Source organism: Protopterus annectens, chromosome 1.part2 (genome assembly GCF_019279795.1).
Source record: "Protopterus annectens isolate FY-2018-M chromosome 1.part2, PAN1.0, whole genome shotgun sequence".
NCBI classification, from domain to species: Eukaryota; Metazoa; Chordata; order Ceratodontiformes; family Protopteridae; genus Protopterus; species Protopterus annectens.
In genome coordinates, this window is record NC_056727.1 from 396,926,377 (window position 1) to 396,950,015 (window position 23,639).

A 23,639-nucleotide genomic window follows, 5' to 3' on the forward strand; every position below is an offset into this window, starting at 1 on the left:
CATTTTAATGAATATAGCATGCTTTCTGGATCAGTTTATTGTTCATTACTTGGAAGATTTTAATCTATTTAGGTGTCAAATACAGTTAGTGATCAATAATGAAATATTGGTATACCATGCTCTGATAGATCCACTTTTAAGAATTTGCTCCTTGAGGAAGTGGACATTTTTGGACAGTCTTATTTGGATTGATTATGTCACAAAAGATATAAAATGGAAAATAATTTGTATAGTATTACAAGCACTATGGATTCCTATGTCCCATGGATAACTGTAAAGGGTAATAACCAACCAGCTTATATGTGGATTGTTAGCAAACTGTTAAATTTAATTAAAACGAGAAACAAACTTTATCAAAAATACTGTAAAAACAATCCTGAATTGAAATGGTAAGAAACTGAGTTAACCAGAAATAAATGGTTATGGAAAGTTTTATAAAGCAGTAGTATTGGAATTTTACTGACTGTTATCTTGTTAGTAAAATATTAGTGAAACTTGACATACTGTTAATAAAATGATGAAAATGTAGAAATGTAAAATGTAACAATTAGACTTGTTTGGATGTGAATGGCCAGATTATTTCTGGTGTCACTATGGATGTAATAAACATTGTAATATTTTACTGAAAGCTGGAAAAACCTTACTTGTGACTTCTTTCCAAGGTACAGTTTTTATTTTTTTTTGTTTACTTTTGCATAAGTCTGCTTTTCAATATAGATGTGTGTGAGTGTGTGTGTGTGTGTGTGTGTGTGTGTGTGTGCGCATGTGTGAGTGAGTGTGTGTGAATGAGTGTGTGAGTGAGTGAGTGAGTGAGTGTGTGTGTGTGTGTGTGTGTGTGTGTGTGTGTGTGTGTGTGTGTGTGTGTGTGTGTGTGTGTGTGTGTGTGTGTGTGTGTGTGTGTGTGATAAAACTAGACCTGGTGTTACTACTGATGGCAGTGATTTCCCATTTTGAAAATATTAGTGGACTATTTGTTGGTATGTCTTGCATTAATTATTCTATATCTCAGAAAGTGTTTACAAACAAGTGGAACATGTTGAGCTTTGTTCCAGTACATAAGAACAGCTCTAAAGAGCAAATCACTAATTATAGGCTTGTTTTTCTGCTTACCCTTCCTCTAAATATTTCAAGAAATGATTTTCTTATGGAGCTCCAATAGTGACAGAAGAGGATAAAGTATGAGTATGTAGTTGTGCTGGAATATAGTACATGTTGTTTTGCTATGTTTTTTTTATGTTATGGGATTCAATGTTTTGAGTTTTCAATATTTTGGTCTCAATGTTTTGAATTTCAACATTATGGGCTTTCGATGTTCTAAAGTGAATCCATATATAGATATATATATAGGTATGTACATAAATGTATATAGAAAAATGTGATATAATGTATACTATAGTAATAGCATAAGATAAATAATTGTACTATAATAGTTCTATTTATACTTAATATAGGCAAAGTAAGGAAATGCGTGCTACCCAGGCAAAGACATCAATGGAAAATGGCAAAGCTATAAGCCAGGATAAATCCATCAAAAATAAAGCTGAACGGGAGAGGTAAGAGTATGTGTTGTAGGTATACCTTAATGTCACAGATTCTGATGTAAGGCCTAAGTCTTTTATGTACAAAATAGATGTTTTCTTGATTACTCATTTGCCAGAGCAATGTTATAGCTGGGAAGGCAATTAGATGAGTAACAGTTTTCATTTCCTTTCTTTAAAGTGGATTATGCAGCGCAGTGATAATGCTTGTACTAAATGTAAAATCTACATTTTTAGATTTATTGATTATTATTCTAGAACTCACAGTTTTACAAGTTTGCATATTTGCATAAATGCACCAATGACTTCTTCTGTGAAAGAAGGGTGTTTTTTTCTAACAGCCAGACAGATTTAGAGTACTAAAGCTTTGAACAGTTAACGACTTGCTTTCTGTTCAAGATTGCAGGATTTGACTTCTTCTACCTTAATTTGTCTACTGCGCAACTAAGCAAGTCACTTAGCTAGATGGTTCTCCTAAGTCAACCCTGAAAAGGGTCAGTTTGTCCAGGGGGCTTACCTGGTTAACAAACAGGTTAAATAAACTATGCTTGACTAATTGTTAAAGAAATGAATGAAATAAGTCATAGACAAAATATATGATGATCTAGCTGCAAAAAATGAAAACATCCCCAGTAACATTTCTGGGAATGTTGTCAGTGTTTACAGCTTGAGGAAATTGTAATGTAAATAGCAGACTGTGAGTACTCGAGTAGTCATAGGAAGACATTGATCCTAGACCTTATGCTGAGCATTATTATATATGTTGGAGATTGCCACTCCTCTGGAATAAGTTCCCACTTCATGTAAAGCAGAGCTCCTCACTGACCCTATTTAAGTGCAACCTTGACAATTGGATGGGTGACAGTAAATTCACCTCGGGGGTGGCACCTATGTTCCCCATTGACAGAGGTCGTCAGTGTTGATCATAGAATCGCTCTGCTAACAATGACCACCTATGGTCAATTAGGGTACATGGGTTTTTACATGGCTAGGCTTGTAAAGGCCCTATGGCCGTTGGCCTAGTAACCTCCTATGAACTTATGAATCTTGCAAAAGTGACCTTGACCTTATGTGCCTCTGTGGTCTTACAACTGTTTGTCTGGCATACTATGGTTTGGTAAGGTCGTCCCTGGAAAGCTGTCCTGATACGAGAGGCCCAGAAATATGTTGATTCATATGTGAGGGTAAGTTAGGGCATTCTCTTCTGATCTGGAGTTGGTACTCACATGAGGTCTAAGTAGCTGTGTTGTTGCTAACAAGTCTCAAGCTAGATGTTGCACAGCTAAAGTTTGACCCACTAAATAAGGGGAACCCTTTAATATGGAATTCTTTGTGCATATATATATATATATATATATATATATATATATATATATATATATATATATATATATATATAACTGCTATTTGGAGTGTTTTCTTTACTTGGAAACCATGGAAGCAATAGTCCATTGGGTACTACTTACTAGTTCAAGAGTTCTACTGGAGATTTCAGTGCTCACCCAAGGAACACTATAAGAACTTGCACGGAAATAGCTTGCCTGACTTAAACATAAGTAATGAATTGTTTTGGAATATTTTTTGGAAGTCATGGATTATCCACAATGAAAACAATTTCCAAACACAATGATATTCATAAGTGTACCAGTCACCACAGCACTTTGGGCCAAAGGTGGATTATTGACTTTGTAGTCATATCATCAAATCTTGAGGCCATATATTCAGGACATCTATGTCAAGAGAAGTGTTAAGTGCAAAAACAGTCACTGTTTGTTTGTGAAATAGGTGGTAGATGGAGGACAGACATGAGAGACCCACACATGTAGTGGGGGTAAGTGGATTTCTGTAGTAGATTTGTGCTCAAGACAGAGAATGCTATGAAGGAAATGCCCCTCCCAACTGTCCAGAATTTTGCAGTTCACCATATCCCACATAAAAAAATTTGGATTTTTCTGGTAAATCACTGAGGATCATAATCAATTGATAAGGTCAGACATTATAGTTTTAAAAGTCATACTTGTTATTGTTCTGAAAATAAATGTAGATGGAAAACATGTTGTTCTGTTAACATTTTAAGTGGATTAGAATAACATTTAAAAACTGTCCCTGATTTTCTACTCCCGTTATTTTTGGTTTTGTTGAGAATTCTAGTTGCTAGATCTGAAACTATAAGAAATGTTACTTATTAAACAATAACTGCTTTCTTTTAAACCGTCTTTTAAAGTATCCGAAGAAGTTTTTTATGGTAGAAATGAAAGAGCTAATTTTATATGTGTTTTGATTAAATAAAGTGTGTTTTTCATGGATAAACGGACCTAGAATATTGGATTTTACATTTTTTGTGCTCTACAGGAGTATTCACATTTCCAGTCTGGTTTTCTTCACCTACCGTCATATTTTACACGATTGAGTGGCGGTACTTATGTATTATCGCAACCACATTTTCACGGTTGCAAAAATCGCTTTGTTGACTACAAAGGACCACATAAAACACTGTAAGGTGTTATTCCACCTCCTTACTGGTGGCTAAGAAGTGGGGATTACCTTCAGGAACACAAAATCTTGATAAAGGCATCTTCCCCTTTTTGCGTGCATTACAGACACGTGCTTAAAGTGTCACAGATGCTGTGTGAGCGATGAATGCGATATTTGGACCGTGAGGAACGAATCCTTCAGTGAAGGAAAACACAGAAACAGGAAATATGGTTTGGGTGAACTACTACTTTTGTAGAAATGTGTACACATACTTGCAAACAGCAAGTGCAATGCATACGTTGCCCTAAGTAATCCTTTTAAAAAGTGAGCATGGATAAGATTGACAGATGATTGTGGTTTCGTTTTGCAAGGAATAAGTTGGCAGTACTGATTTTGTTTGTGTGATAATGGCATGTTCAGACAAAACCAGGTAGTACTTAAGTGATTATTCATTTCAGTAGTGCTGTAACAATGTTGATTGCTCTTTGTATGTGTTTGTCTTTCTATGTGGTGTGCATTTCTCAGCAAGTGCTGTTAGCACTGCTTCAAAACAGTCTTTTTTTCTGGGAAAGCTGAGTGTCACGCTACATGTTTCTTAAACTAAGCAACATACTGTCTTGTACGAGTCACACTTCAATAATGACACACCTGTGATGGGCAATTTAATTACAACCGTTATTTGACTGCATTTGCTCTCAGGAAAAAAGGAACATTCAGCAGGCGGAGTTGGAATAACAGACATACTGGCAGTACAGTACATAAACCAACAGCAATAGTATGTTTCTTTTACATTTTAGTGATAACAGTTCAGAAAACAGCCTGGACTGTTAAAGAAAGCACACCATGTAACATTTTAAAAACATTAAGTAACATATTTCAGGCTTGGGAACCAACCACTATTGCTGTGAAAAATTAGGTTACGATAATACGTAAATACCTGAGTGGCTAGCTCTGCTGTGGTGTGCAGTCTGTGATCCATGTTCTCCTATCATGAGGATGCTGCACTCCACAGTAGATGTTGAAAGTGGTTGGTTTACACAAATTTTCCTCCTACAGAGCAGGCATAGAGTCTGTGCTGCTGTTCACAGCTCCATTGTTTGGTGAGTTTGAGATTGAAACACTCACCATGTTTTTTTGCAGGTGGAAGGAAACCCACAGAGACACAATGAGAATGTGCAAACACCAGAATCCTTATACCCAATACCTTTGCATGGAAGGCAAGAACCTTAACCGTTATACCAGATGGTCTCTACTGTTCACAAATTCTTGAAATGCTAATATTGTTTTCTAACAGGAAGCTACCTAGCAGTCATATAAGTAAAAGAAAAAGAAAAATTAATCTCCCTCCTATCTCCACACTGCCAGTACTAGGACTATAGGCTTTTAATCCCCTAAGGAGCCAGTGGTAGCCCTAAAGAGAGGTGTTCTTCAGACACAGTGATGGCATCCTTACCCAATAAGACAGGAGGGAAAGAAGAACTCAAGAGTTACCATTCAGTTTCTTTACCTTGAAAACTTTCAATAATTCTTCATTTACCTTCTCTTTGGAGAAAAATAATGCTATGTGACATTGCCTTCTGAAGGGAGAGGCAACCTTTTTAATAATCCCTTTCTTTGAGACTGACTTCAGGAACAGTTTTGCCCTACGCAGTCCTGTATGGAGTTATAAAGCATTTTGGATCTGATATATACTCTATCCTGTATCCCATATGCAAAATCCATCTGTGTCCAGTTGTCTGAGGCAAGAAATACCCTTCTGATGTAATAGTTAAAACAGAGTTCCTAAAATTGCCAGTGTTTATTAAGATGTAATAGTTAAAACAGACAGTGTTTATTAAGATGCAATAGTTAAAACAGACAGTGTTTATTGAGATGTAATAGTTAAAACAGACAGTGTTTATTAAGATGAAATAGTTAAAACAGACAGTGTTTATTGAGATGTAATAGTTAAAACAGACAGTGTTTATTGAGATGTAATAGTTAAAACAGACAGTGTTTATTAAGATGTAAGAGTTAAAACAGACAGTGTTTATTAAGATGTAAGAGTTAAAACAGACAGTGTTTATTAAGATGTAATAGTTAAAACAGACAGTGTTTATTAAGATGTAATAGTTAAAACAGACAGTGTTTATTAAGATGTAATAGTTAAAACAGACAGTCCCCCGGAGTCACGAAACCTCCGTGTAAGACTAAATAAGTCTTACTCGGAAACTGCAGTTGAACGGTCTGACGTCAGCATGCCATGCACATTCATGAGGGCATGCTGTCTCAACTCCAAGTCTAACATGGACCATGCAGGAAGGCAGGGGGCGTGTCTGACTGCCGAGCAGTCCTAAGGTCCATGCCCCTGCAAGTGTCTGAGTTGTGAAATGTCAACACACATGAGCGAGTCTGCTCAAATGTCATCATACCCAACACTACACTCCCTCACATTGTAAACCCCCAGTAGAGTTATAAAATGTAAAATATAATATTTTTTTTTTCTAATTCCCGATATAGCTGCCCGTATTTGCGCGTGTTTGCGCAGGTGTGCCCATAGCTTAGCTAGAGTTAGCTATGTCGACATTGAAGAGCATAATAACAAATGTTTCTGCAAATCAATCCAAATAGCAATAGCACAGTGGTAGAGCCTTTGCACAAAGAGGAGGCATTCACTGTTCAAGCCCCACCACTCCCCTCTCAATTTTATGTTTTAAATTACCATATGAAATCATTCCTGACATATATATGACTAAAATATTACTAAAAAGCATTGAAATGGCCTATGTATCAGTGAACAAAATGTATATATAGAAATGTAAGAAGGATTTTGACATATAAATGCCCGTAGCTAAGCAGCGCCTTACCCAGCGCAATCTAGTTGCCCGCAGCTAAGCAACGCTTTACCCAGCGCAATAAGTTTGCATGGAGCTGCACACTGTGCTAACCAGCACACCGTAGGGCAACATGGAGCAACGTCTGGCAACGTGGAGTAACGTTGAGCAAAGTTGCCTAAACACAGCCACACCCCCTAGCCTGTCTGGACAGTAGTAAAATAAAATGCAATGACAAGTTTCAAACCCGGGACACTGTGCACCATAATCAAAGTATTGAACCACTAAGCCATGACAGCTTAGGATAAACATCCACTGTTAACATACATATACTTATAAATGGTAGATTAACCATTGCTAAGCAGGTCTGCAGTCAGCCGAGAATTTTCAAAAATGGCCAATCACAAAAAAGTGCGGAAAATGCGGCATATTTAAGCTCCATAGGCAGGAATACTTGCGATAACTGATTGTATCTCCCATCTGCAGTTAGAATGTCTGGTGCTGAAGAGGGTACTCGCTTTCGAGCGCAACACTGGGGCATCGAGGAGTCAAAATACATGGTTTGGCTCCTAGTCCATCGTCATGAGTCTTGACTCCTGCAGGGCCAGTTCCAAGGGACGGAGTATAAGGCAGAGGCTTAGAACCGGTTGGCTCATGAACTCACCAGTGCCACAGGCGTCTCTCAGACTGGTGAGCAGGTCCATCACCACCATGCAGACCTGAAGAGATGGAAGCAGGACCTACTTTACCAATGGATCCAGGAGGCCCGTCATATGCAAGATGCCCCACTACTGAGTAGGTAGCCATGGAAGGCAGTACGTAAGACATGCTAATATAGTGTAAATAATGGATAGTTATATCTCAATATCCCTTCATTTACTTCACAGCTGCAGGTGTCTGTGCTGTGAATCAGCAAGCCTATGCAGATAGGCTGCTAAGGCTGCGCCACCAGGCAGGTTAGTAATTATTCTAAATGTATTGTTATATAATATATGTGAGAGAGCATGAAAAAAGTGTTGTAGCCCAATAATATAGCTATAAAATGCCCTGAATAAATTCTCTGCATGTACTGTTATATAACATAAGTCAGAGAGCCAGAAATAGAGTGTAGTAACCCATTAATAAAGGTAAAATAAGTCTGGAATACTATCTCTGCATGTACTGTCATATAAAATAAGTGAGCGAGCCTGAAAAAGAGTGTTGTAACCTATCAATAAAGGTATAACATGTCCTGAATAGGTCTTCCGTATGCACTGTAATATCAAATAAAGGAGAGAGCCTGTAGAAAAGAGTGTTTAATGTAATTAATAAATGTATAATACTTGGTGTGTCTGTGTCACTTACTTTGAAATGTTGTTGTGCGCTTGCATTAAATAAATAGTACTGTTGTATTAAGTGCTGTCAACCCACAGTTGTGCAGTCCTATATGAAGTGGATGAAGGAAGAGCCAGTAGTTGTGAAGCAAATAACAGTCCTCAACAGTCGGTAAATCTGGCAAATGAGTAGCTTGTCAAGGTGTTCCCCAGAAATGTTAGTGTGCTACATGAAATTAGGGTTCTGTAGAAATTTAACTGAAAATGTCACGTGAACACATCCAGATATGTAGATGCATAAATATAAAAATAAAATATAACTATGTAGCAGTACCATCTGCATCTTGGACAGTTAGTATGTCAAATATAGGTCAGGTATATAATGAACTAGCCAAACGCATTACACAATCTAATGCATGTTGCCTAGTGTAATAATGCATGTAGGGGATATACACCTGCAGTCAATGGGAATGTAGTGTAGAGTAAAAGTACTAATAAGATGTCAATGGAGGTTTCTTTTTGCACCCTACTCCATGTGCATAAACAATACAATTCCACACCTCAATGGGTATGTCTAATCTCAAAACATTTGTTGGGACATATGTCCTATTGTTCTATAAAAATCTGCATTTTCTTTGATGCATGTGCCCTGTTCAAACACCACAGTCTTGGTGGCCTGTTTCCACCAATCATCCCTGCATGCTGTTGTAATGTCCACTGTCGTTCAATATATGCATGTGTTATGCTTGCTGTTCAACTGTTGGAACCCTGGTGTGTTGGGTTAATGGGAATATTATTGCATGCTGTTACAACTAATTTGGAATGCTGTTGCCTATGTTGTAATTAAACACACCTAATCACAGAAAGTATGGGAAGGCCGGTCCCAGCGGACCCACCTGTCCCTCCTCAGCTGGCGATTGCACCTGGCACCAGCAGGTCTGGTGCCCAGCCCGGGCTACCCTCCTCCGTTGGTCCTGTGCCACCTTTGGGTGGAAGTGCTGCAGGGGATGGGGCTCGTCCCCCCCCTGCAAGCGTGGGCGGAGAAGGGCCACCTGTCACCCTCCAAAGGGTCCGGGTTGTGGTGCATAGGGAGATCCAGCGTTTAGTCGCTGATCCCCTATGCCAGCTCAAGGCGAGAGTGACGCGACTCATGGGTGAGCCTGCCCCTCCTAAGCAGCCCCCAGCACAGCCACCCTCGGGTCTGTGAAGGTTCAGTGGTGACTGCCCATGGGTGGGGATCTCAGTCCCACTGTTACCATCTGTGGGCTCATAGGCTTGCGATTTCCAAACATCCGTCCCCGTCAATTGTGTTCACCCATCCGATGTGTCAGACTCCGCCCCTGTATGCGTCTTGTTTGTCTTGTCTGTTTACCTCCCCAACCTACCTCCCCAAATAGACCTACTTCCTCTACCTCACATTCCAGTCTCACCTAAAAAACAAAAAAAAAGGGCAATCTGTACCCACAAAAAAATTACGCCCCATACATAGCTGCCCATATTACACACATGTCTGCTGGACATGTAAACTGATAATTAGAATTGGCAGTACAACATACTTTGTTGTCCTCACCCCTCTGTCAGGGGTGGAAGATTTCAAATTTCACTCCAAATTTTTAACATATGCACAGCTGTTGCTGTTAAAGAAATGGGCAGCTATGGACCTTCCCTACACCTGTCCTGCACATCCCGAGCTGGTTTCCCTACTGGCTTTCCTTCTTTGTGCCCCCTTTTTCACCACTTTCCTATCTCCCCATTTTCTTTTCTTTCAAAGAAATTAGCGCGGGGGTTAGCGGGAGTAAGCACTTTTAAGCAGTAGTTAGCGGGTTTGAGCGAGTGTGCGCATGTGTGCGCTAAGCTTAGCATCGCTAAGCATCATGCAAACTTGCACAAACCCGCTTACAACTGCTTAAATGTGCCTTAATCACTCTGTATGTCAGGGCCCTTGTTCTGTTCAGCAGCAAAATAAAACACCTCTGTCAGTCTTGAACCCCAGACCTTGGACACACTTGACTGCATGAAGTACCACTAAGCCACAGCAGATATACAATAACTTGGTGCTGAAATAAATATATCATGCAAAACGAGTGAATGTAAAGGAAAAATAGGAAGGCCATAACACAAAGCTTGTTATGTGGATCTTTACCAGCAATTGTTGTGGAATTGCATTACATGACTGTGATAAGAGAAGCAGCCACTCTAGCAGCAAATAATGTAATTGAGGCACTTTACAACCCCCACACAGTATCATAGCAGGATAAACACTGGCATATCTGATTAGGGCAGAGGCCATACTTCCTGATTGTGAAACATATTTTAGCTGTGTCCCTCTGAATCCCTCTGAAAAGTACTGACATTAGTCAGAGATGTGTTGGATTACACAATGAATAATCACAATAATAGACACCGCTTGTACTTCATAAAAGGAGTACTAATCCATATGCACTGCTTCACTCAAGTCTACACTTACTATTAGTTGGAAGGTGTACCTCACTTTTAACTACCTATCCCTGACTCCAAGCAAATATGTATCTGAGTGTTTCATAGGCCTGGCAGAGGCACAAGCACACAGGCATATCAGCTCATCTGCTGTTACACACTCTGCAAACAGCTGTGGGAGGACTTCCACAAGCATACCCTTATGTAGGAGTACAACACAGAAATACCAAAGGATCTAGCCATGTACTGGTAGCAACTGACTGTAACAATGCCATTGTACCAGTGCTGAAAACACTTGTGGGTTGCACAGACAAAGAATAACAGGCTAACATCTGACTACCATCTGGATAGGTTCACAGTTGGGACCTATGCAGACAGACCACCTGCCTTGATAAACCAACAGGTACACACCAATCCATTAAGTACAGTAAGATAACACTCACACAATAAGACGCAATGCTCTCTGTATGTCTGCATCCCCCCCATATTTTAAATGTACGTGTGTTTAGGGTCAACCAAGGATGTAGGTAGGCATACTCAGTAGTGGAATTGTCCAGTTTACCTGAGACTTCTGTGCTAATGTCAACAATAAAAAGTACACAAACCCTGCAGAAGTGAGTACATCAATATGCACAGTATAACAGTCCACAAACAGTTCATGTGTCAAAAGAATACTTCTCAATAACTACTTTTGTATGGCAGTCAATTACATAAGTAGAAATGAAACTACATACTCACATATATCTTGTGTAAGCATTTGTAGGGGTGAGTTAAACACTACACTGATAGCTCTGTACTGCAAGTGGCAACAGTCAGGTCTGAGTACAGCATGTACATCACTGTCTACACCTCTAGCTTCAGATATAAGAAGTATACCAACCTTCTGACTTACACAACAGTGTCCACAGCAAACAAGCATGGGCCCCACTCTGGAAATCTGAAAGGGCTACGCCTACAAAAATTAGCATTTTATAGCATTGGGTTGCTATGACAGTGAGTACTGCAATTACCACACCGCAGGCTGTATGCATTTACCAAATGCTCTGCACCAATTGGTGCAGAGGTCATCACATGCACATGTGCTGATACCTATAAAAGCAGACTGTACTTGCTATCCCCACATGCAGTCATTACATTGCACCTGATACAGCTTCACAGAACTTGTGTATGAGTAAATAGGAGTTATTACTTAATAACGCAAACGTTTAAATGAGTAAGAATACTCTAGTGAATCAGCCACCAAATATATTAATTAAGTAAAAAAAAAAACTTAATTAATAAGAAAGAGAATTAAGTAGAAGCTATCTCTACTCAGGCAACACCAAAAAAAAAAAATTGTAAAAAAAAAAAACAGACAGACCTGAAAGTGACAAACAGGTATGTGACAGAAATGTGATTACCGGCAAGTAATAGATGTTTATGAAGAGTACTGTAAATACTTTGAAACATGCATATGTGGCAGCAGTAGGTATGTATGCACTGATGCCATGCATGACTACTGCCATTGACAAATTAGTGTGTAGCTGTGTGCAGTGGGACATAACTGTGACATATGTAGCCCCACATTTAATGTCAAACATCCAATCATGTCATCTATGTTCGGTACAATACTGTGTATAATGGCTGTCTGGGGGAGTAGTGCAAACAGCTATATAAACATGGATGTGACAGAATAACACATGCATGATAGTCATATAATGTGTAGCTTAGCATTGGCAACTGCTGTACCAGACTAGTATAGTAATGTAGCATTAGCAGCTATAAATACTCCCTGTAATATTACTGCAATGCATACATGTGACAACTGTACATGTTGTAGCAAGGCCCAACAATTCATCCGTGAGGTCTACAGACGTACAACAGTGTGTACCTTGTGTGTGTATGGCACGCACATATGTAGAGATAGTTATGTGTCAGATATATTAGCATCTTAACATGTGCATAGAGCAAGGTACATACTGCAACTGTTTGTGAAGAGTGGACATATATATGTTGGTGAAGGTTGTTATGTGCATATTTTCATATAGGTTGTAGTGTGTGGCAAACAAGACAGCATACAGTGCTGGTATATGACATGTGGTGTTTAAACGCTGTGGGTATGATTTGCTAAGTTTAAAGTCTTCCAGACAGGGAGTCCTGCTATAGATACATGGCCTGAGAATACCCTCAATGCATTCTGCACAAGACTGTGCAAAATTGTTACACAACTGGATCACTCTCAACCCTTGCATAATTGATATTCCCACCATGAAAGGTGGACTGTATATGTGCCTACATGTAAATCTATATGTACACCAATGGATGTTGATATGTATGCTCAAGCTCAATGTTGTAAATGTATTGCCATCCCTTTTGTTAAAAACCCTGTACCCATTAACTACCACATAGGTGGTAGTCTACTCAACACCAAAACTGTGATAAGAGACCACGGGACACAGGTGGACAGTAGTGTCCCATTTGATAATCACAGTGCCACACTAGTCATGTAAACTGTGTACGGTCCACATGTCATCACAAAAGGTGTGTCATACATGGAATAAGAGGTCAGTGTTCCACTCTACTCATCAGTCATAAAACCCATCATAGAGTACAATGGGCATTTTGGTATGTACCTCAGAAGACATCTACAGCAACTATAGACGCCAGGCACAAACACCACAAAGAGTATTACCAGACTCAAATAGATGCCCTATGTAGACTGTCTTACAAAACCACAGCTACACTGTGTTGCATACCACACACCCAGAGCCAACCTCTGCCTAACATACAAAGCTATGCCAAACAAACAGGTGTTGGACATGCTCCATGTCAACAGATCAAAATACCTACAAGCTACACACTGTACTGATCTAAACCTTGTAACGTCAAAAAGCTGAACATGCTGGAGTGGAACATTCTCATCTCAGACACACACCATACCCTGGAACTAACTAGCTATCAATAGCAAAGAAAGGTCCTCATTAGCAGTCGTCATGAATAATCATGATGAATGGATGTGACATACGAAATACAACCTGGGAATCACCTCTGTGGCTCTGCATGACAGGGGCACATGAACTTAAATTACATGGGTGTTGAAGGGCAGGGTATCATATGGCTAGGCTTCTATAGGCCCTACGCCTAATAGCCTATGAGCTACCTATGACCTGATACACACACGCATGTACATGTTGCATTAATTGCTATGTGAGGTTGACTGAGTGTGATGGTGAATGTGTAGGTGAATGTGTCAACATTGTGTACATGTATGATAGCCTAGTGGGTAAATGTTTATATCATGGTATGTAGTGTTCTAGCTCTGATCCCCACAAAAGATATGTATGCCATTGCTAGGCAGCAAAAGCAGTATGGTATACATTGTGACATAGTCCCATGGTGTGGACTGGAGTGTGCCATTGTAGGCTAAAGCGGTACATGTATGCTCATTGATTGTTGACCTAGTGAATACAAATCCCGTATGAACTATAGTACTACCTGAAGCTGTAGGCCTAAACAGCACAGTATGGTGTATATCCACATTGCTTTGAAACACTGTTTTGTTTGTTACCTGTAGTCCCCACAAATTACATACCTCAGGCATATGTTTTTGTAAGTGCTGACACACAGTACTGTATGGTACACAGGTAAAGCTCATCTGGGTTGCCATACCTTTGCGTTTTGTAGGTATGTCTGATGTGTGTGTGGGTATGCCTGTAACATGGCCTGGGTCGTATGTGTGTTACAGGATATAAGTGCATATCTAGCAACATGTATAGTGTAGTACAGCAGTATGCCACCTATATTGATGAATGTGCACATATGTTACTTAGGGGTTTGCTATCAACAAGTAATGTGGTGTACTGGTAGTACTGTAACTGTACTTTACAATCAATTCAATGTTTGACAAATTTCTGTATGCATTAGCTTCATATATACCTCCTGTGGCTAGGTGGTGCATTGTGTCACATACAGTGTGCCATGTGCTGTTGTATAGTCTTACATACTGGTTTCACTTTGTTGCTGTGCAGAACATAGTTTAATATATAGAATATGCCAGGCACTGTTAGTCAGTTCTGGGCTGAGCACTGATATGTGGTATTAAAAGTGTGTATCTACTGACAGCCAATAGGTTGATATATATGGCATTTCAATGATATCTGTACTTTAGAATGTTGTGTGCCACAAGACTTGCTCACAATAATTGTCTTATTTTCTTCCAGGGACATGTCTCATCATCACAACCCTGCCTATTCCCCTGAAGAGGAGGAATTAATCATATCCACACTAGTACAACATCACACCCTGCTGTTCTCCAGAACCAGCCAGAACCAGCATGAGCGCACTGCACTGCACTGTGGCAGGATGTTGTCCGTCGGGTTAATGACATAGGCATGCATAACTGGACTTATGAGCAGGTACGCCATCACTGCAGTGATTTAATCAGACATGTCCGGCAGCATGCCTCTGATGTCCGCAGACAACAGCTTGCCACAGGTGGTGGTGCAGCATCACACCCGCCCCTCACCAGAGTGGAAGAACTGCTCCTCAGCGTGGTGGATCCTGGCCAACCACTACAACAAACATGTGTCATCATGGAGGCCAGAGTCACCCAGCAAGTTGACTGCGAGTGTGCAGGTAACATGCCATATCTGTAGACTACTGTTAGCTCGATTGTTAGAACATGCATATGTCAGATGTGTACTGTGTATTTGGAATATGTGGAGCCTGGTGTTGTGCAATACTGATAATTTTGAACAAAATCTGTATGCCTGTGACTGTCAACCGTTGTACTACTGTAAAATTGCAAAGTCACAGCAGCAATGCCACAGTTGTTGACACTGACAAACTGTCTCATATCCTTGTAGGTCCCTCTGGTGTGACAGCAAGAGAGCAGACCCATGCTGGTGAGTGTTCTACATTTCATATGGCAAATAACATGTGCATGTCATAGGTGGGGTTTAGGCCATTTACACATGTACAACACCTACACATAATGCATGCTCTGCAAGTTTTCTGTGGGACTATGCACATCCCAGTTGCATGAGTGGCTGCCTCAAACACATGCTATACACAGAGCATCCCAAACAATTGTGGTACACTGTAGTGGACATTGTATAGGCAGAGTCAGTACACATGCACACAACATACACCACCTTGTCATATGCGGTACATGTCAATATGATACACATGGTGTATGTAGACACCTGCTGTAAGGTCAGACTCCAGTATGCCAAATGTCATCCACACAGCACACATACTATACCTGAGGGGTAGAGGCCTATCATGGGGCATTACAAAACTCTTCAACAAACAAGACATTCATGTTAGGCAATGCTCCCTATTGAACACCTTACATACCCATGTAACAACTGCCTGTGAAATGGTTAATGTAGCCACAGTGCTGCAGTTCAGGTACAGCAAGATAGTTGCCAGTGTGGCACACATTAGTGGCCTTGAGTGACCACATGATGCTGCCTGATGATGGCTCATGGTACTACACTACATCCAGTTACAGTAACTACAGTACAACACATAGCATTCATTGCTATACACCTGACAGTTGTGTGCATCCAGCCATGGTATGTATACCTGTGAGTGATGGTGCACAGGACATTGAAAAGCATGTAATACTTGCACAGCAATGTTGTGTCCATGTACACATTGTGTTCCAGGGTGAGGCCAATCATTGAACAACACACATGCATTAAACAGATGTATACTGTTATGAAGAAGGACTCTCTACACTCGCACTGCATGCTGTTGAGCTACACACATCTTGCATGCTGACACGTGTGATAGGACCCTTTGGCTTGTGATACTGTACTCCACCATCTACCACTAATGGGTATGTTCTGGATTGCTGTTGGTGTGTGTGTGTGTGTGTGTGTGTGTGTGTGTGTGTGTGTGTGTGTGTGTGTGTGTGTGTGTGTGTTTGTGTGTGTGTCTCTTCTTTAGTGAGTAGTGTATTTGTGTTCATGTGTGCATGTGTCCATGTGTGCATGTGTTCATGTGTGCATGTGTGCTAACATCATGTACAGATTGTAAAGTGTATTTTCTGTCTCCCTCTCACAGGTACTGAGGTTGTGTTGGTTGAGTGCAGCAGGGAACCTGAAGACACTGCCACAAATAGTGTAGATGATGAAACATGTGTTGTGGCACAGGCAGGTTTGACAGGGTCTGTCGTTGTTCCGCCAATCAACAGTACACAGCTTTCCACACCATCTATGTGCACATTCATACTACCAATACATCCCTCATCACCAATGGCCTTAGCTGAGGGACAGCATACAGTAGGCATTGACCAGGATAGTGTGGTATCTATGGCACATGCAACCCCTCACAGCAGCCATACCAAGATTCCTGGAATGGTACCACATAGGCGGATGTCCAGGGGTTCTCGTGGGAGCACCGCTGGTTGTAATGCCCCTGACAGACCTGCCCCCACAGGTCTTACAACCTCAGGTATGTTCCGGGCTGTAATGCAGGCACAGGCATGTATGGAACGGTACAACAGATGGACTGAGGAAGCAGAGGGCCCATAACACCGCTATCAATGACAGTATCCATGACCTTGCAGGTGCAGTGCATCACTACACCGAGGTCATTGATAGACGTTGGGGGGAGACATTAGATGTCCTCCGCAATGTAATGTCCATGTGCCAGGACAGTGCAGGACAGCCGAGACGTGGACGTATGCCAGCAACATCATCGGCTGGCAGTCGTCGTGGACAACACACAAGTCACAGCCACTCCCGTAGTGGCAGTACCAGCCCCAGCAATGTTGGAGCAGGGCTGTCAATAGGCCGTCATAGAAGACCACGTGCACGTTGCTCTCGCCAGTCCCAGCAGGGATATGGGTCCAGTCGACATCCCTCTGCCTCTGATGATAGTACCCAGTCTGGCTTAGTACCCGATACTGTCCTTTGCACCCCTGCCAGGCACAGGTACTCTGTCCGTGGCCAGAGACGGTGATCTGTACAGCCTGGCAGGTACAGTCTGTGGCTGTCCCACAACCTCCTGTATATGGCAGCCACATGGTGGAACTGTGTGCATGCAGACACACACACATAATCCAAACACCTAGGGCTAACACATACACACACACATCACATCAACATTGATCCATGCCGTACTGTTGTCCCTCACATACACACACATACACACATACATGTTGATTGGATGGGTCAATGTCAGGCTCCGGCAAACCACCAGCACACCCTGTGCATATGATGAAACTGTGCACCTCCTGTCATCTGTAACATTGATGCAGGAACAGGCTAACATGGTGCTGATGCACAGGGTGACTTTATAGCAGTGTAGCAATGTTAGCATGTTGTCAACAGTACAGTGTAATGATATCCCTGTAGGTATATCTGAGCAGGCATGATGCATTAAAGCTATGATTATCAATGTAGTATTGTTTACAACAGTGTTAATTCCAAAAATGTATTGTCCGCACATGTGCCACTTGGCTGATGTGTGTAGTTTTGGCAGCATGTGTTGGTGAGTGGACAGTACGTGTGTGATGTGTGCAGTACAGATTTGCAGGTGTACATTTGTGAACATGGTGGCGGTGCACTGTCTGCATGTACGTGCATAGTGGACACATGGGAAGGGTGACATGCCCTGTATTACACAGTTTCAAGACTTCATTGTTTCTGTTGGTGGCCAGTATGCATTTTAATACACATATGTTTTAACTTGGGTACACATGTGTGTATGACATGGTTTGACACTATGCTGTGGGTGATACTGTTACTATCTGTAATTGGTTTGCATTCTGGTAGTGTACACAGCCTCAACAGCCTGACTTGACAACTGACACACAGATGTAGGAAACTCAGTAGCATTTGGATCCATCCGGTACTATACTATACCAGTAACCAGTGGTATTGACCGCAACCCATTCCTGGGACCACTCCTGTTTGGCATATAGCCCTCTTAGGTACAAGCAAACACACTAGGGATATGTCCGTCCACATCTGGAAATGCATACAGTGGCCTACAATGCATTCTCCGGATGAGACACTTATCCTCCACAAGGGTATCATACAGACAGATACCTGTTGTCCAACCCATGCTGTAAAGTTGTAAGCCAAATATAGCATAGTCATCCACATTTGTTAAACATAGTATCCTGACAGTACCACATAGGTAGTAGCCCCAAACATGTAGAGCGGGTACCGATGTGTACATACAACCAAGTGTTATGTCATCTGTCCTTTGGTATTCACAAGTCCCTCGGTGTATCACATAACCAATAAGGGGTCTGTATGCATATCTACAAAGTTGTTGTACATCTATAATGAATGTCCATTATTGACAGACTTTGTTGTGTTTGAACATGTCTGAAATATACCCAAGGCATGAACCCTCACTCACACTATTCTATAGAAATTGTCATGGGTGTGTGTGACACAGATGACCTAGGCCACAGATCACTACAGTGGCTGGCCTTGTCACAAACATACATATGTGACCGAAGGTCTGAGAAGCAGCATCACAATCTGTCATAGGTAACAGATGTATTCATGTAGAAAGCAGGCTTCACAACTATGAACTAATTGAGGTCACATGTACATATATGTATTTGCAACACAGATACCTGAAGTGTGCAATGCACATACTGTTGTTATACTGATATGTCATACAGTAGTAAAAGCTAAACACACAACACATTGACCAACAGTATCACACACACACACTCAGCAATTGCAGGATTCAAACCCCTACCTAACTATTTTATGATACTAGAGAGATACGCATTAACATGATGCGCTATATGCTTTACTGGGAGTTTTAATTTCCACTGCTATATTTGTAGGATGCTGACATCATCAGACTTGCCAAACAGGAATGTAACACTTTTAGGGTGTTTGCCTAGTCTCCAGAAAGGGCAATACTCTCAAAGGGAATCACACAGACACATACCCACACACACACAGCAATTGCAGGATTCAAACCCCTACCTAACATTGTTATGATACTAGAGAGATCGCATTAACACAATGCGCTATATGCTTTTCTGGGAGTTTTCATTTCCACTGCTATATTTGTAGGATGCTGACATCATCAGACTTGCCAGACAGGAATGTAACACTTTTAAGGTGTTTCCCTAGTCTCCAAAAAGGGCAATACTCTCAAAGGGAATCACACAGACACATACCCCCACACACACACACACACACACACACACACACACACACACACACACACACACACAGCAATTGCAGGATTCAGACCCCTACCTATGTTATGATACTAGAGAGATACGCATTAACACAATGTGCTATATGCTTTACTGGGAGTTTTCATTTCCACTGCTATATTTGTAGGATGCTGACATCATCAGACTTGCCAAACAGGAATATAACACTTTTAAGGTGTTTGCCTAGTCTCCAAAAGGGCAATATTCTCAAAGGAAATCACACAGACACATACCCCCCCCCCCCACACACACACACACACACACACACACACACACAGCAATTGCAGGATTCAGACCCCTACCTAACTATGTTATGATACTAGAGAGATACACATTAACACAATGTGCTATATGCTTTACTGGGAGTTTTCATTTCCACTGCTATATTTGTAGGATGCTGACATCATCAGACTTGCCAAACAGGAATATAACACTTTTAAGGTGTTTGCCTAGTCTCCAAAAGGGCAATATTCTCAAAGGAAATCACACAGACACATACCCCCCCCCACACACACACACACAGCAATTGCAGGATTCAAACCCCTACCTAACTATGTTATGATACTGGAGAGATGCGCATTAACACAACGTGCTTTATGCTTTACTGGGAGTTTTTATTTCCACTGCTATATTTGTGGGATGCTGACATCATCAGACTAGACATGGTAATATGTGTGCACTTAGTTTTATGCAATCCCAGGACTGAGACATGGGGGACAGCAGGTGTTACCAGCTTGAACATGATTCCACAATTCTTACCTTGTGTGATCTATCTGCGGCCCAGTTGCCAATCCATCCGATGAGAATACATATTTATGCACATGTTATTGATTTTGTGGATATGACATGTGTCTGGGATGTTGGAAAAGGCCTATTCAAAGTGTATGTGGGGCGTGTGTAGCTCATTTCATTCATGGATGTCCTGGGTGGCTGCCTTACAAACAGTCTAGCAGGTTTGGGAAACATGATCTGCCCATGAACAGTCCAAACTTGGTAGGGTTGTGAGTTTATAGGCTTCCAATAGCTCTGTTTCTGACTTCAGTCATGATGGACTCCATGGCCTTGCAGATCAGACTTCATCAGCTTATAAGACTATAGTTCCCATGGTCTGTTGTGCACCAACACTTGTGTAGTGTGCCATATGTTGCTGTAACCCATTCAACTGTTTCATATCCTGTAGAGAGGGTGAGGCTCAACAGACTGTTCAGGTGAAGGCCCTGTTTGTTCTGCAGTTCACTTATGACACATATAGGGGCACAATGTAATCCAATTGATGCCATGTTTTCAGCTTTGGAAGGAGCTGTTTACCCATTCTACATGTGATACCTCCTGGTATGATGATAGGGCCTTTTGTCAGTGGGAGGTGGGTATGTATGTATGGGCCTGTCTGACAGGATGTTGGCATTGTCAGTCATTTACAGTTGGCCCTGACTCAGGACATATATGAGTGTACTTTGTTATTTATGACATAGCGGAAGGTAGTGTCATGGTTCTGTATGGACTCCTTCACAGATAATCTTTCCATGACCTGGATTGGATAGTGTTTGCAGTGCACATTGTTTATTGATGATACTGATTTCGTTTTTTTTTTTCTTTGCTTTTCAACTTTCTATGACCAACCTAAGTATCTGTAGTACATATTTGATTATGACAGGGTTCCAATATATTATATATGTGTCTGTTGTCATATCACTGTGTGCACAAGTCAAGATTGATGAATTGTGAGAGGTTCCTGGGTTAACACATGCAACTGCCTGATATGTGTGGCCCACTGTTGTACTCAGACATGGCCTAAGTGTGTGAGCATGACCAGTTTGGCCTTTCAGTATGTTGTTGCCTGACATTTGCTTCATGTATTCAAGTGTGTGAGCATGCCCAGTGTGACCTTTCAGTATGTTGCTGTGTGAAGTCCACTACATTTGTTGACGTGTGTGAACACGCCCAATATTAACATTTATACTATATGTGTGTTGTAAATCGAGTTGTATTTTTACTGCAGGGCTCACCTTTATGTCATAACTCTACAGGGATTATGCTGCGCCTGCGGGGTTTCCAGGAGACACTTTGCATAGACTTATCAACATTTATTCCTACAGGATGACCAGTGAAATACTTTCATGGTTTAGTGGTTCAGTACTGTGACTATAGTGCACAGTATCCTGGGTTCGAGGACTGTCACTGCTTCATATTTTCATACTGGGCAGACCAGACTGCTTAAGGAACAGTAAAGCAAATATGACCATGTTTACCTGCTTTTGCTCAACTATGCCTAACTTTGACCAACTTGCACAACATTGCTCAACATTAACCAACATTGCTGAAAGCTGCCCAGTATTGCTCAACATTGCCCAAAGTTGTGCTACTTAGTGTGTGCAATTTTATTTACATATACTAATTAGTGGTAAAAGCTGTTTAGCACTGCTTTATATTGCTTAACACATGGCAATCATGCCTCAGGTGGTGCTGCAGGGCTGCCTATGTCGGATGCACATATTACACTCCCTATACATGTTTGAAAACAGGTATTGTCAAGTTAGCCATCCCTTTTACTATATGTGCGAGTCAGAGAGAGGTATAATTTCCAGGGTTCCTACTGAGCCAGTGTATATGCTATGCATTGCCTCTTTGCCAAGGCCAAAGCATACTGGGCATGCCTCCTTCTGCCTACTGGGACAGGCTCAGGTTGTTCCTCCTCCAAGTTACGCTCTGCCTGTGATGGCCTTGGCAATGGTGGGGGGCTGTTTGGCATGGCCCTATTCCGCTCCTGCTGCAGCTGTTTTCGCAGGATCATATTATGTAGCATAGCACATACCATAACTATTTGGGTACATGTAGTTGGTGAGTACTGCAAGGCTCCACCAGATGTGTCCAGGCACCAGAACCGTGACTTGAGCAGCCCAAACACACGCTCGATTACATTTTGTGTTTGTGCGTGTGCCTCATTATGGCATTCCTGTTCAGGTGTGTGTGCATTTCTGATGGGTGTCATCAGCCACGGCTCCAGTGCATATCCAGCACCCCCCACTAGTTGACCATGAGGGATGTCCCCATTGGCAAATGTCTGGTACAGCTGTGACAGATGCCAGATATGGGAATCATGGTAGCTTCCAGGTAAGCCAGCACACACATTCATTATTATGCCCTGGGCATCACACACGACCTGGCAGTTGATGGAGGGGAAACCCTTGTGGTTAAAGTAGACCCTTCCCCGCTCACCAGCTGGTGCTTTGATGCGTATGTGCGTGCAGTCTATTGCACCCACTACCTCAGGGTATTCCACTATTTCCTGGAAAAGAAGCATATTGCTGGCCAATACCTCACGGGAATTGAGGAAATATACATGATCACCAACGTGCTGACATGGCATTCAGGAACTGGTGCAGTACCCTGGATGCTGATGCCTGTGAAATCCCCATCATATCACCAGTTGGTCTCTGGAAGGTACCTGTTGCTAGTATTCTTAGGCCAACACATACCTTGGTTTCCACTGGGATGAGTTCCCCTCTGTTGGTTCTGTGTGTGAGGCATGGCCTGCACAGCTCAACAATTTGCTGCATGAGGTCTCTGTCCACTCTGTAGCGCTCCACTATCTCCAGCTCATGTAGCCCGTGGTAGGTTACCCTGGGCCTGTACATTCTTCTCTGTCTCCTCACTGTGGGTTGCTCAGCAGCATTCGCATTGTCACCACCCTCAGCATGTTGCATATGTTGCCTTATAAAAGCAATGGCAGCCCCTAACATTTCTTTGTCTCAGTAAAGCTTTTTCAGTTTTCACTTCTATTAGCTTACTGCAGTGTTGCAGTGTCTCTGAGAAAAACATAGTGGAAAGTTGTTTGCAGAGTTTTAAGTGCTGGGCTGGGCTAGTGTACTGCCTGTGT

At 41.6% G+C, this 23,639-nt stretch overlaps 1 protein-coding gene across 1 annotated transcript in view; it reads left to right on the top strand.

The window, feature by feature from the left end:
* The window catches only part of PLCB4 (phospholipase C beta 4), a 1,792,792-nt gene that overhangs the window by 1,650,467 nt on the left and 118,686 nt on the right, over positions 1-23,639 (top strand). The window contains exon 37 of the mRNA XM_044056592.1: positions 1,452-1,553. Coding sequence (XP_043912527.1) covers positions 1,452-1,553 — 102 coding nt within the window. The remainder of the gene's footprint in view (positions 1-1,451; positions 1,554-23,639) is intronic.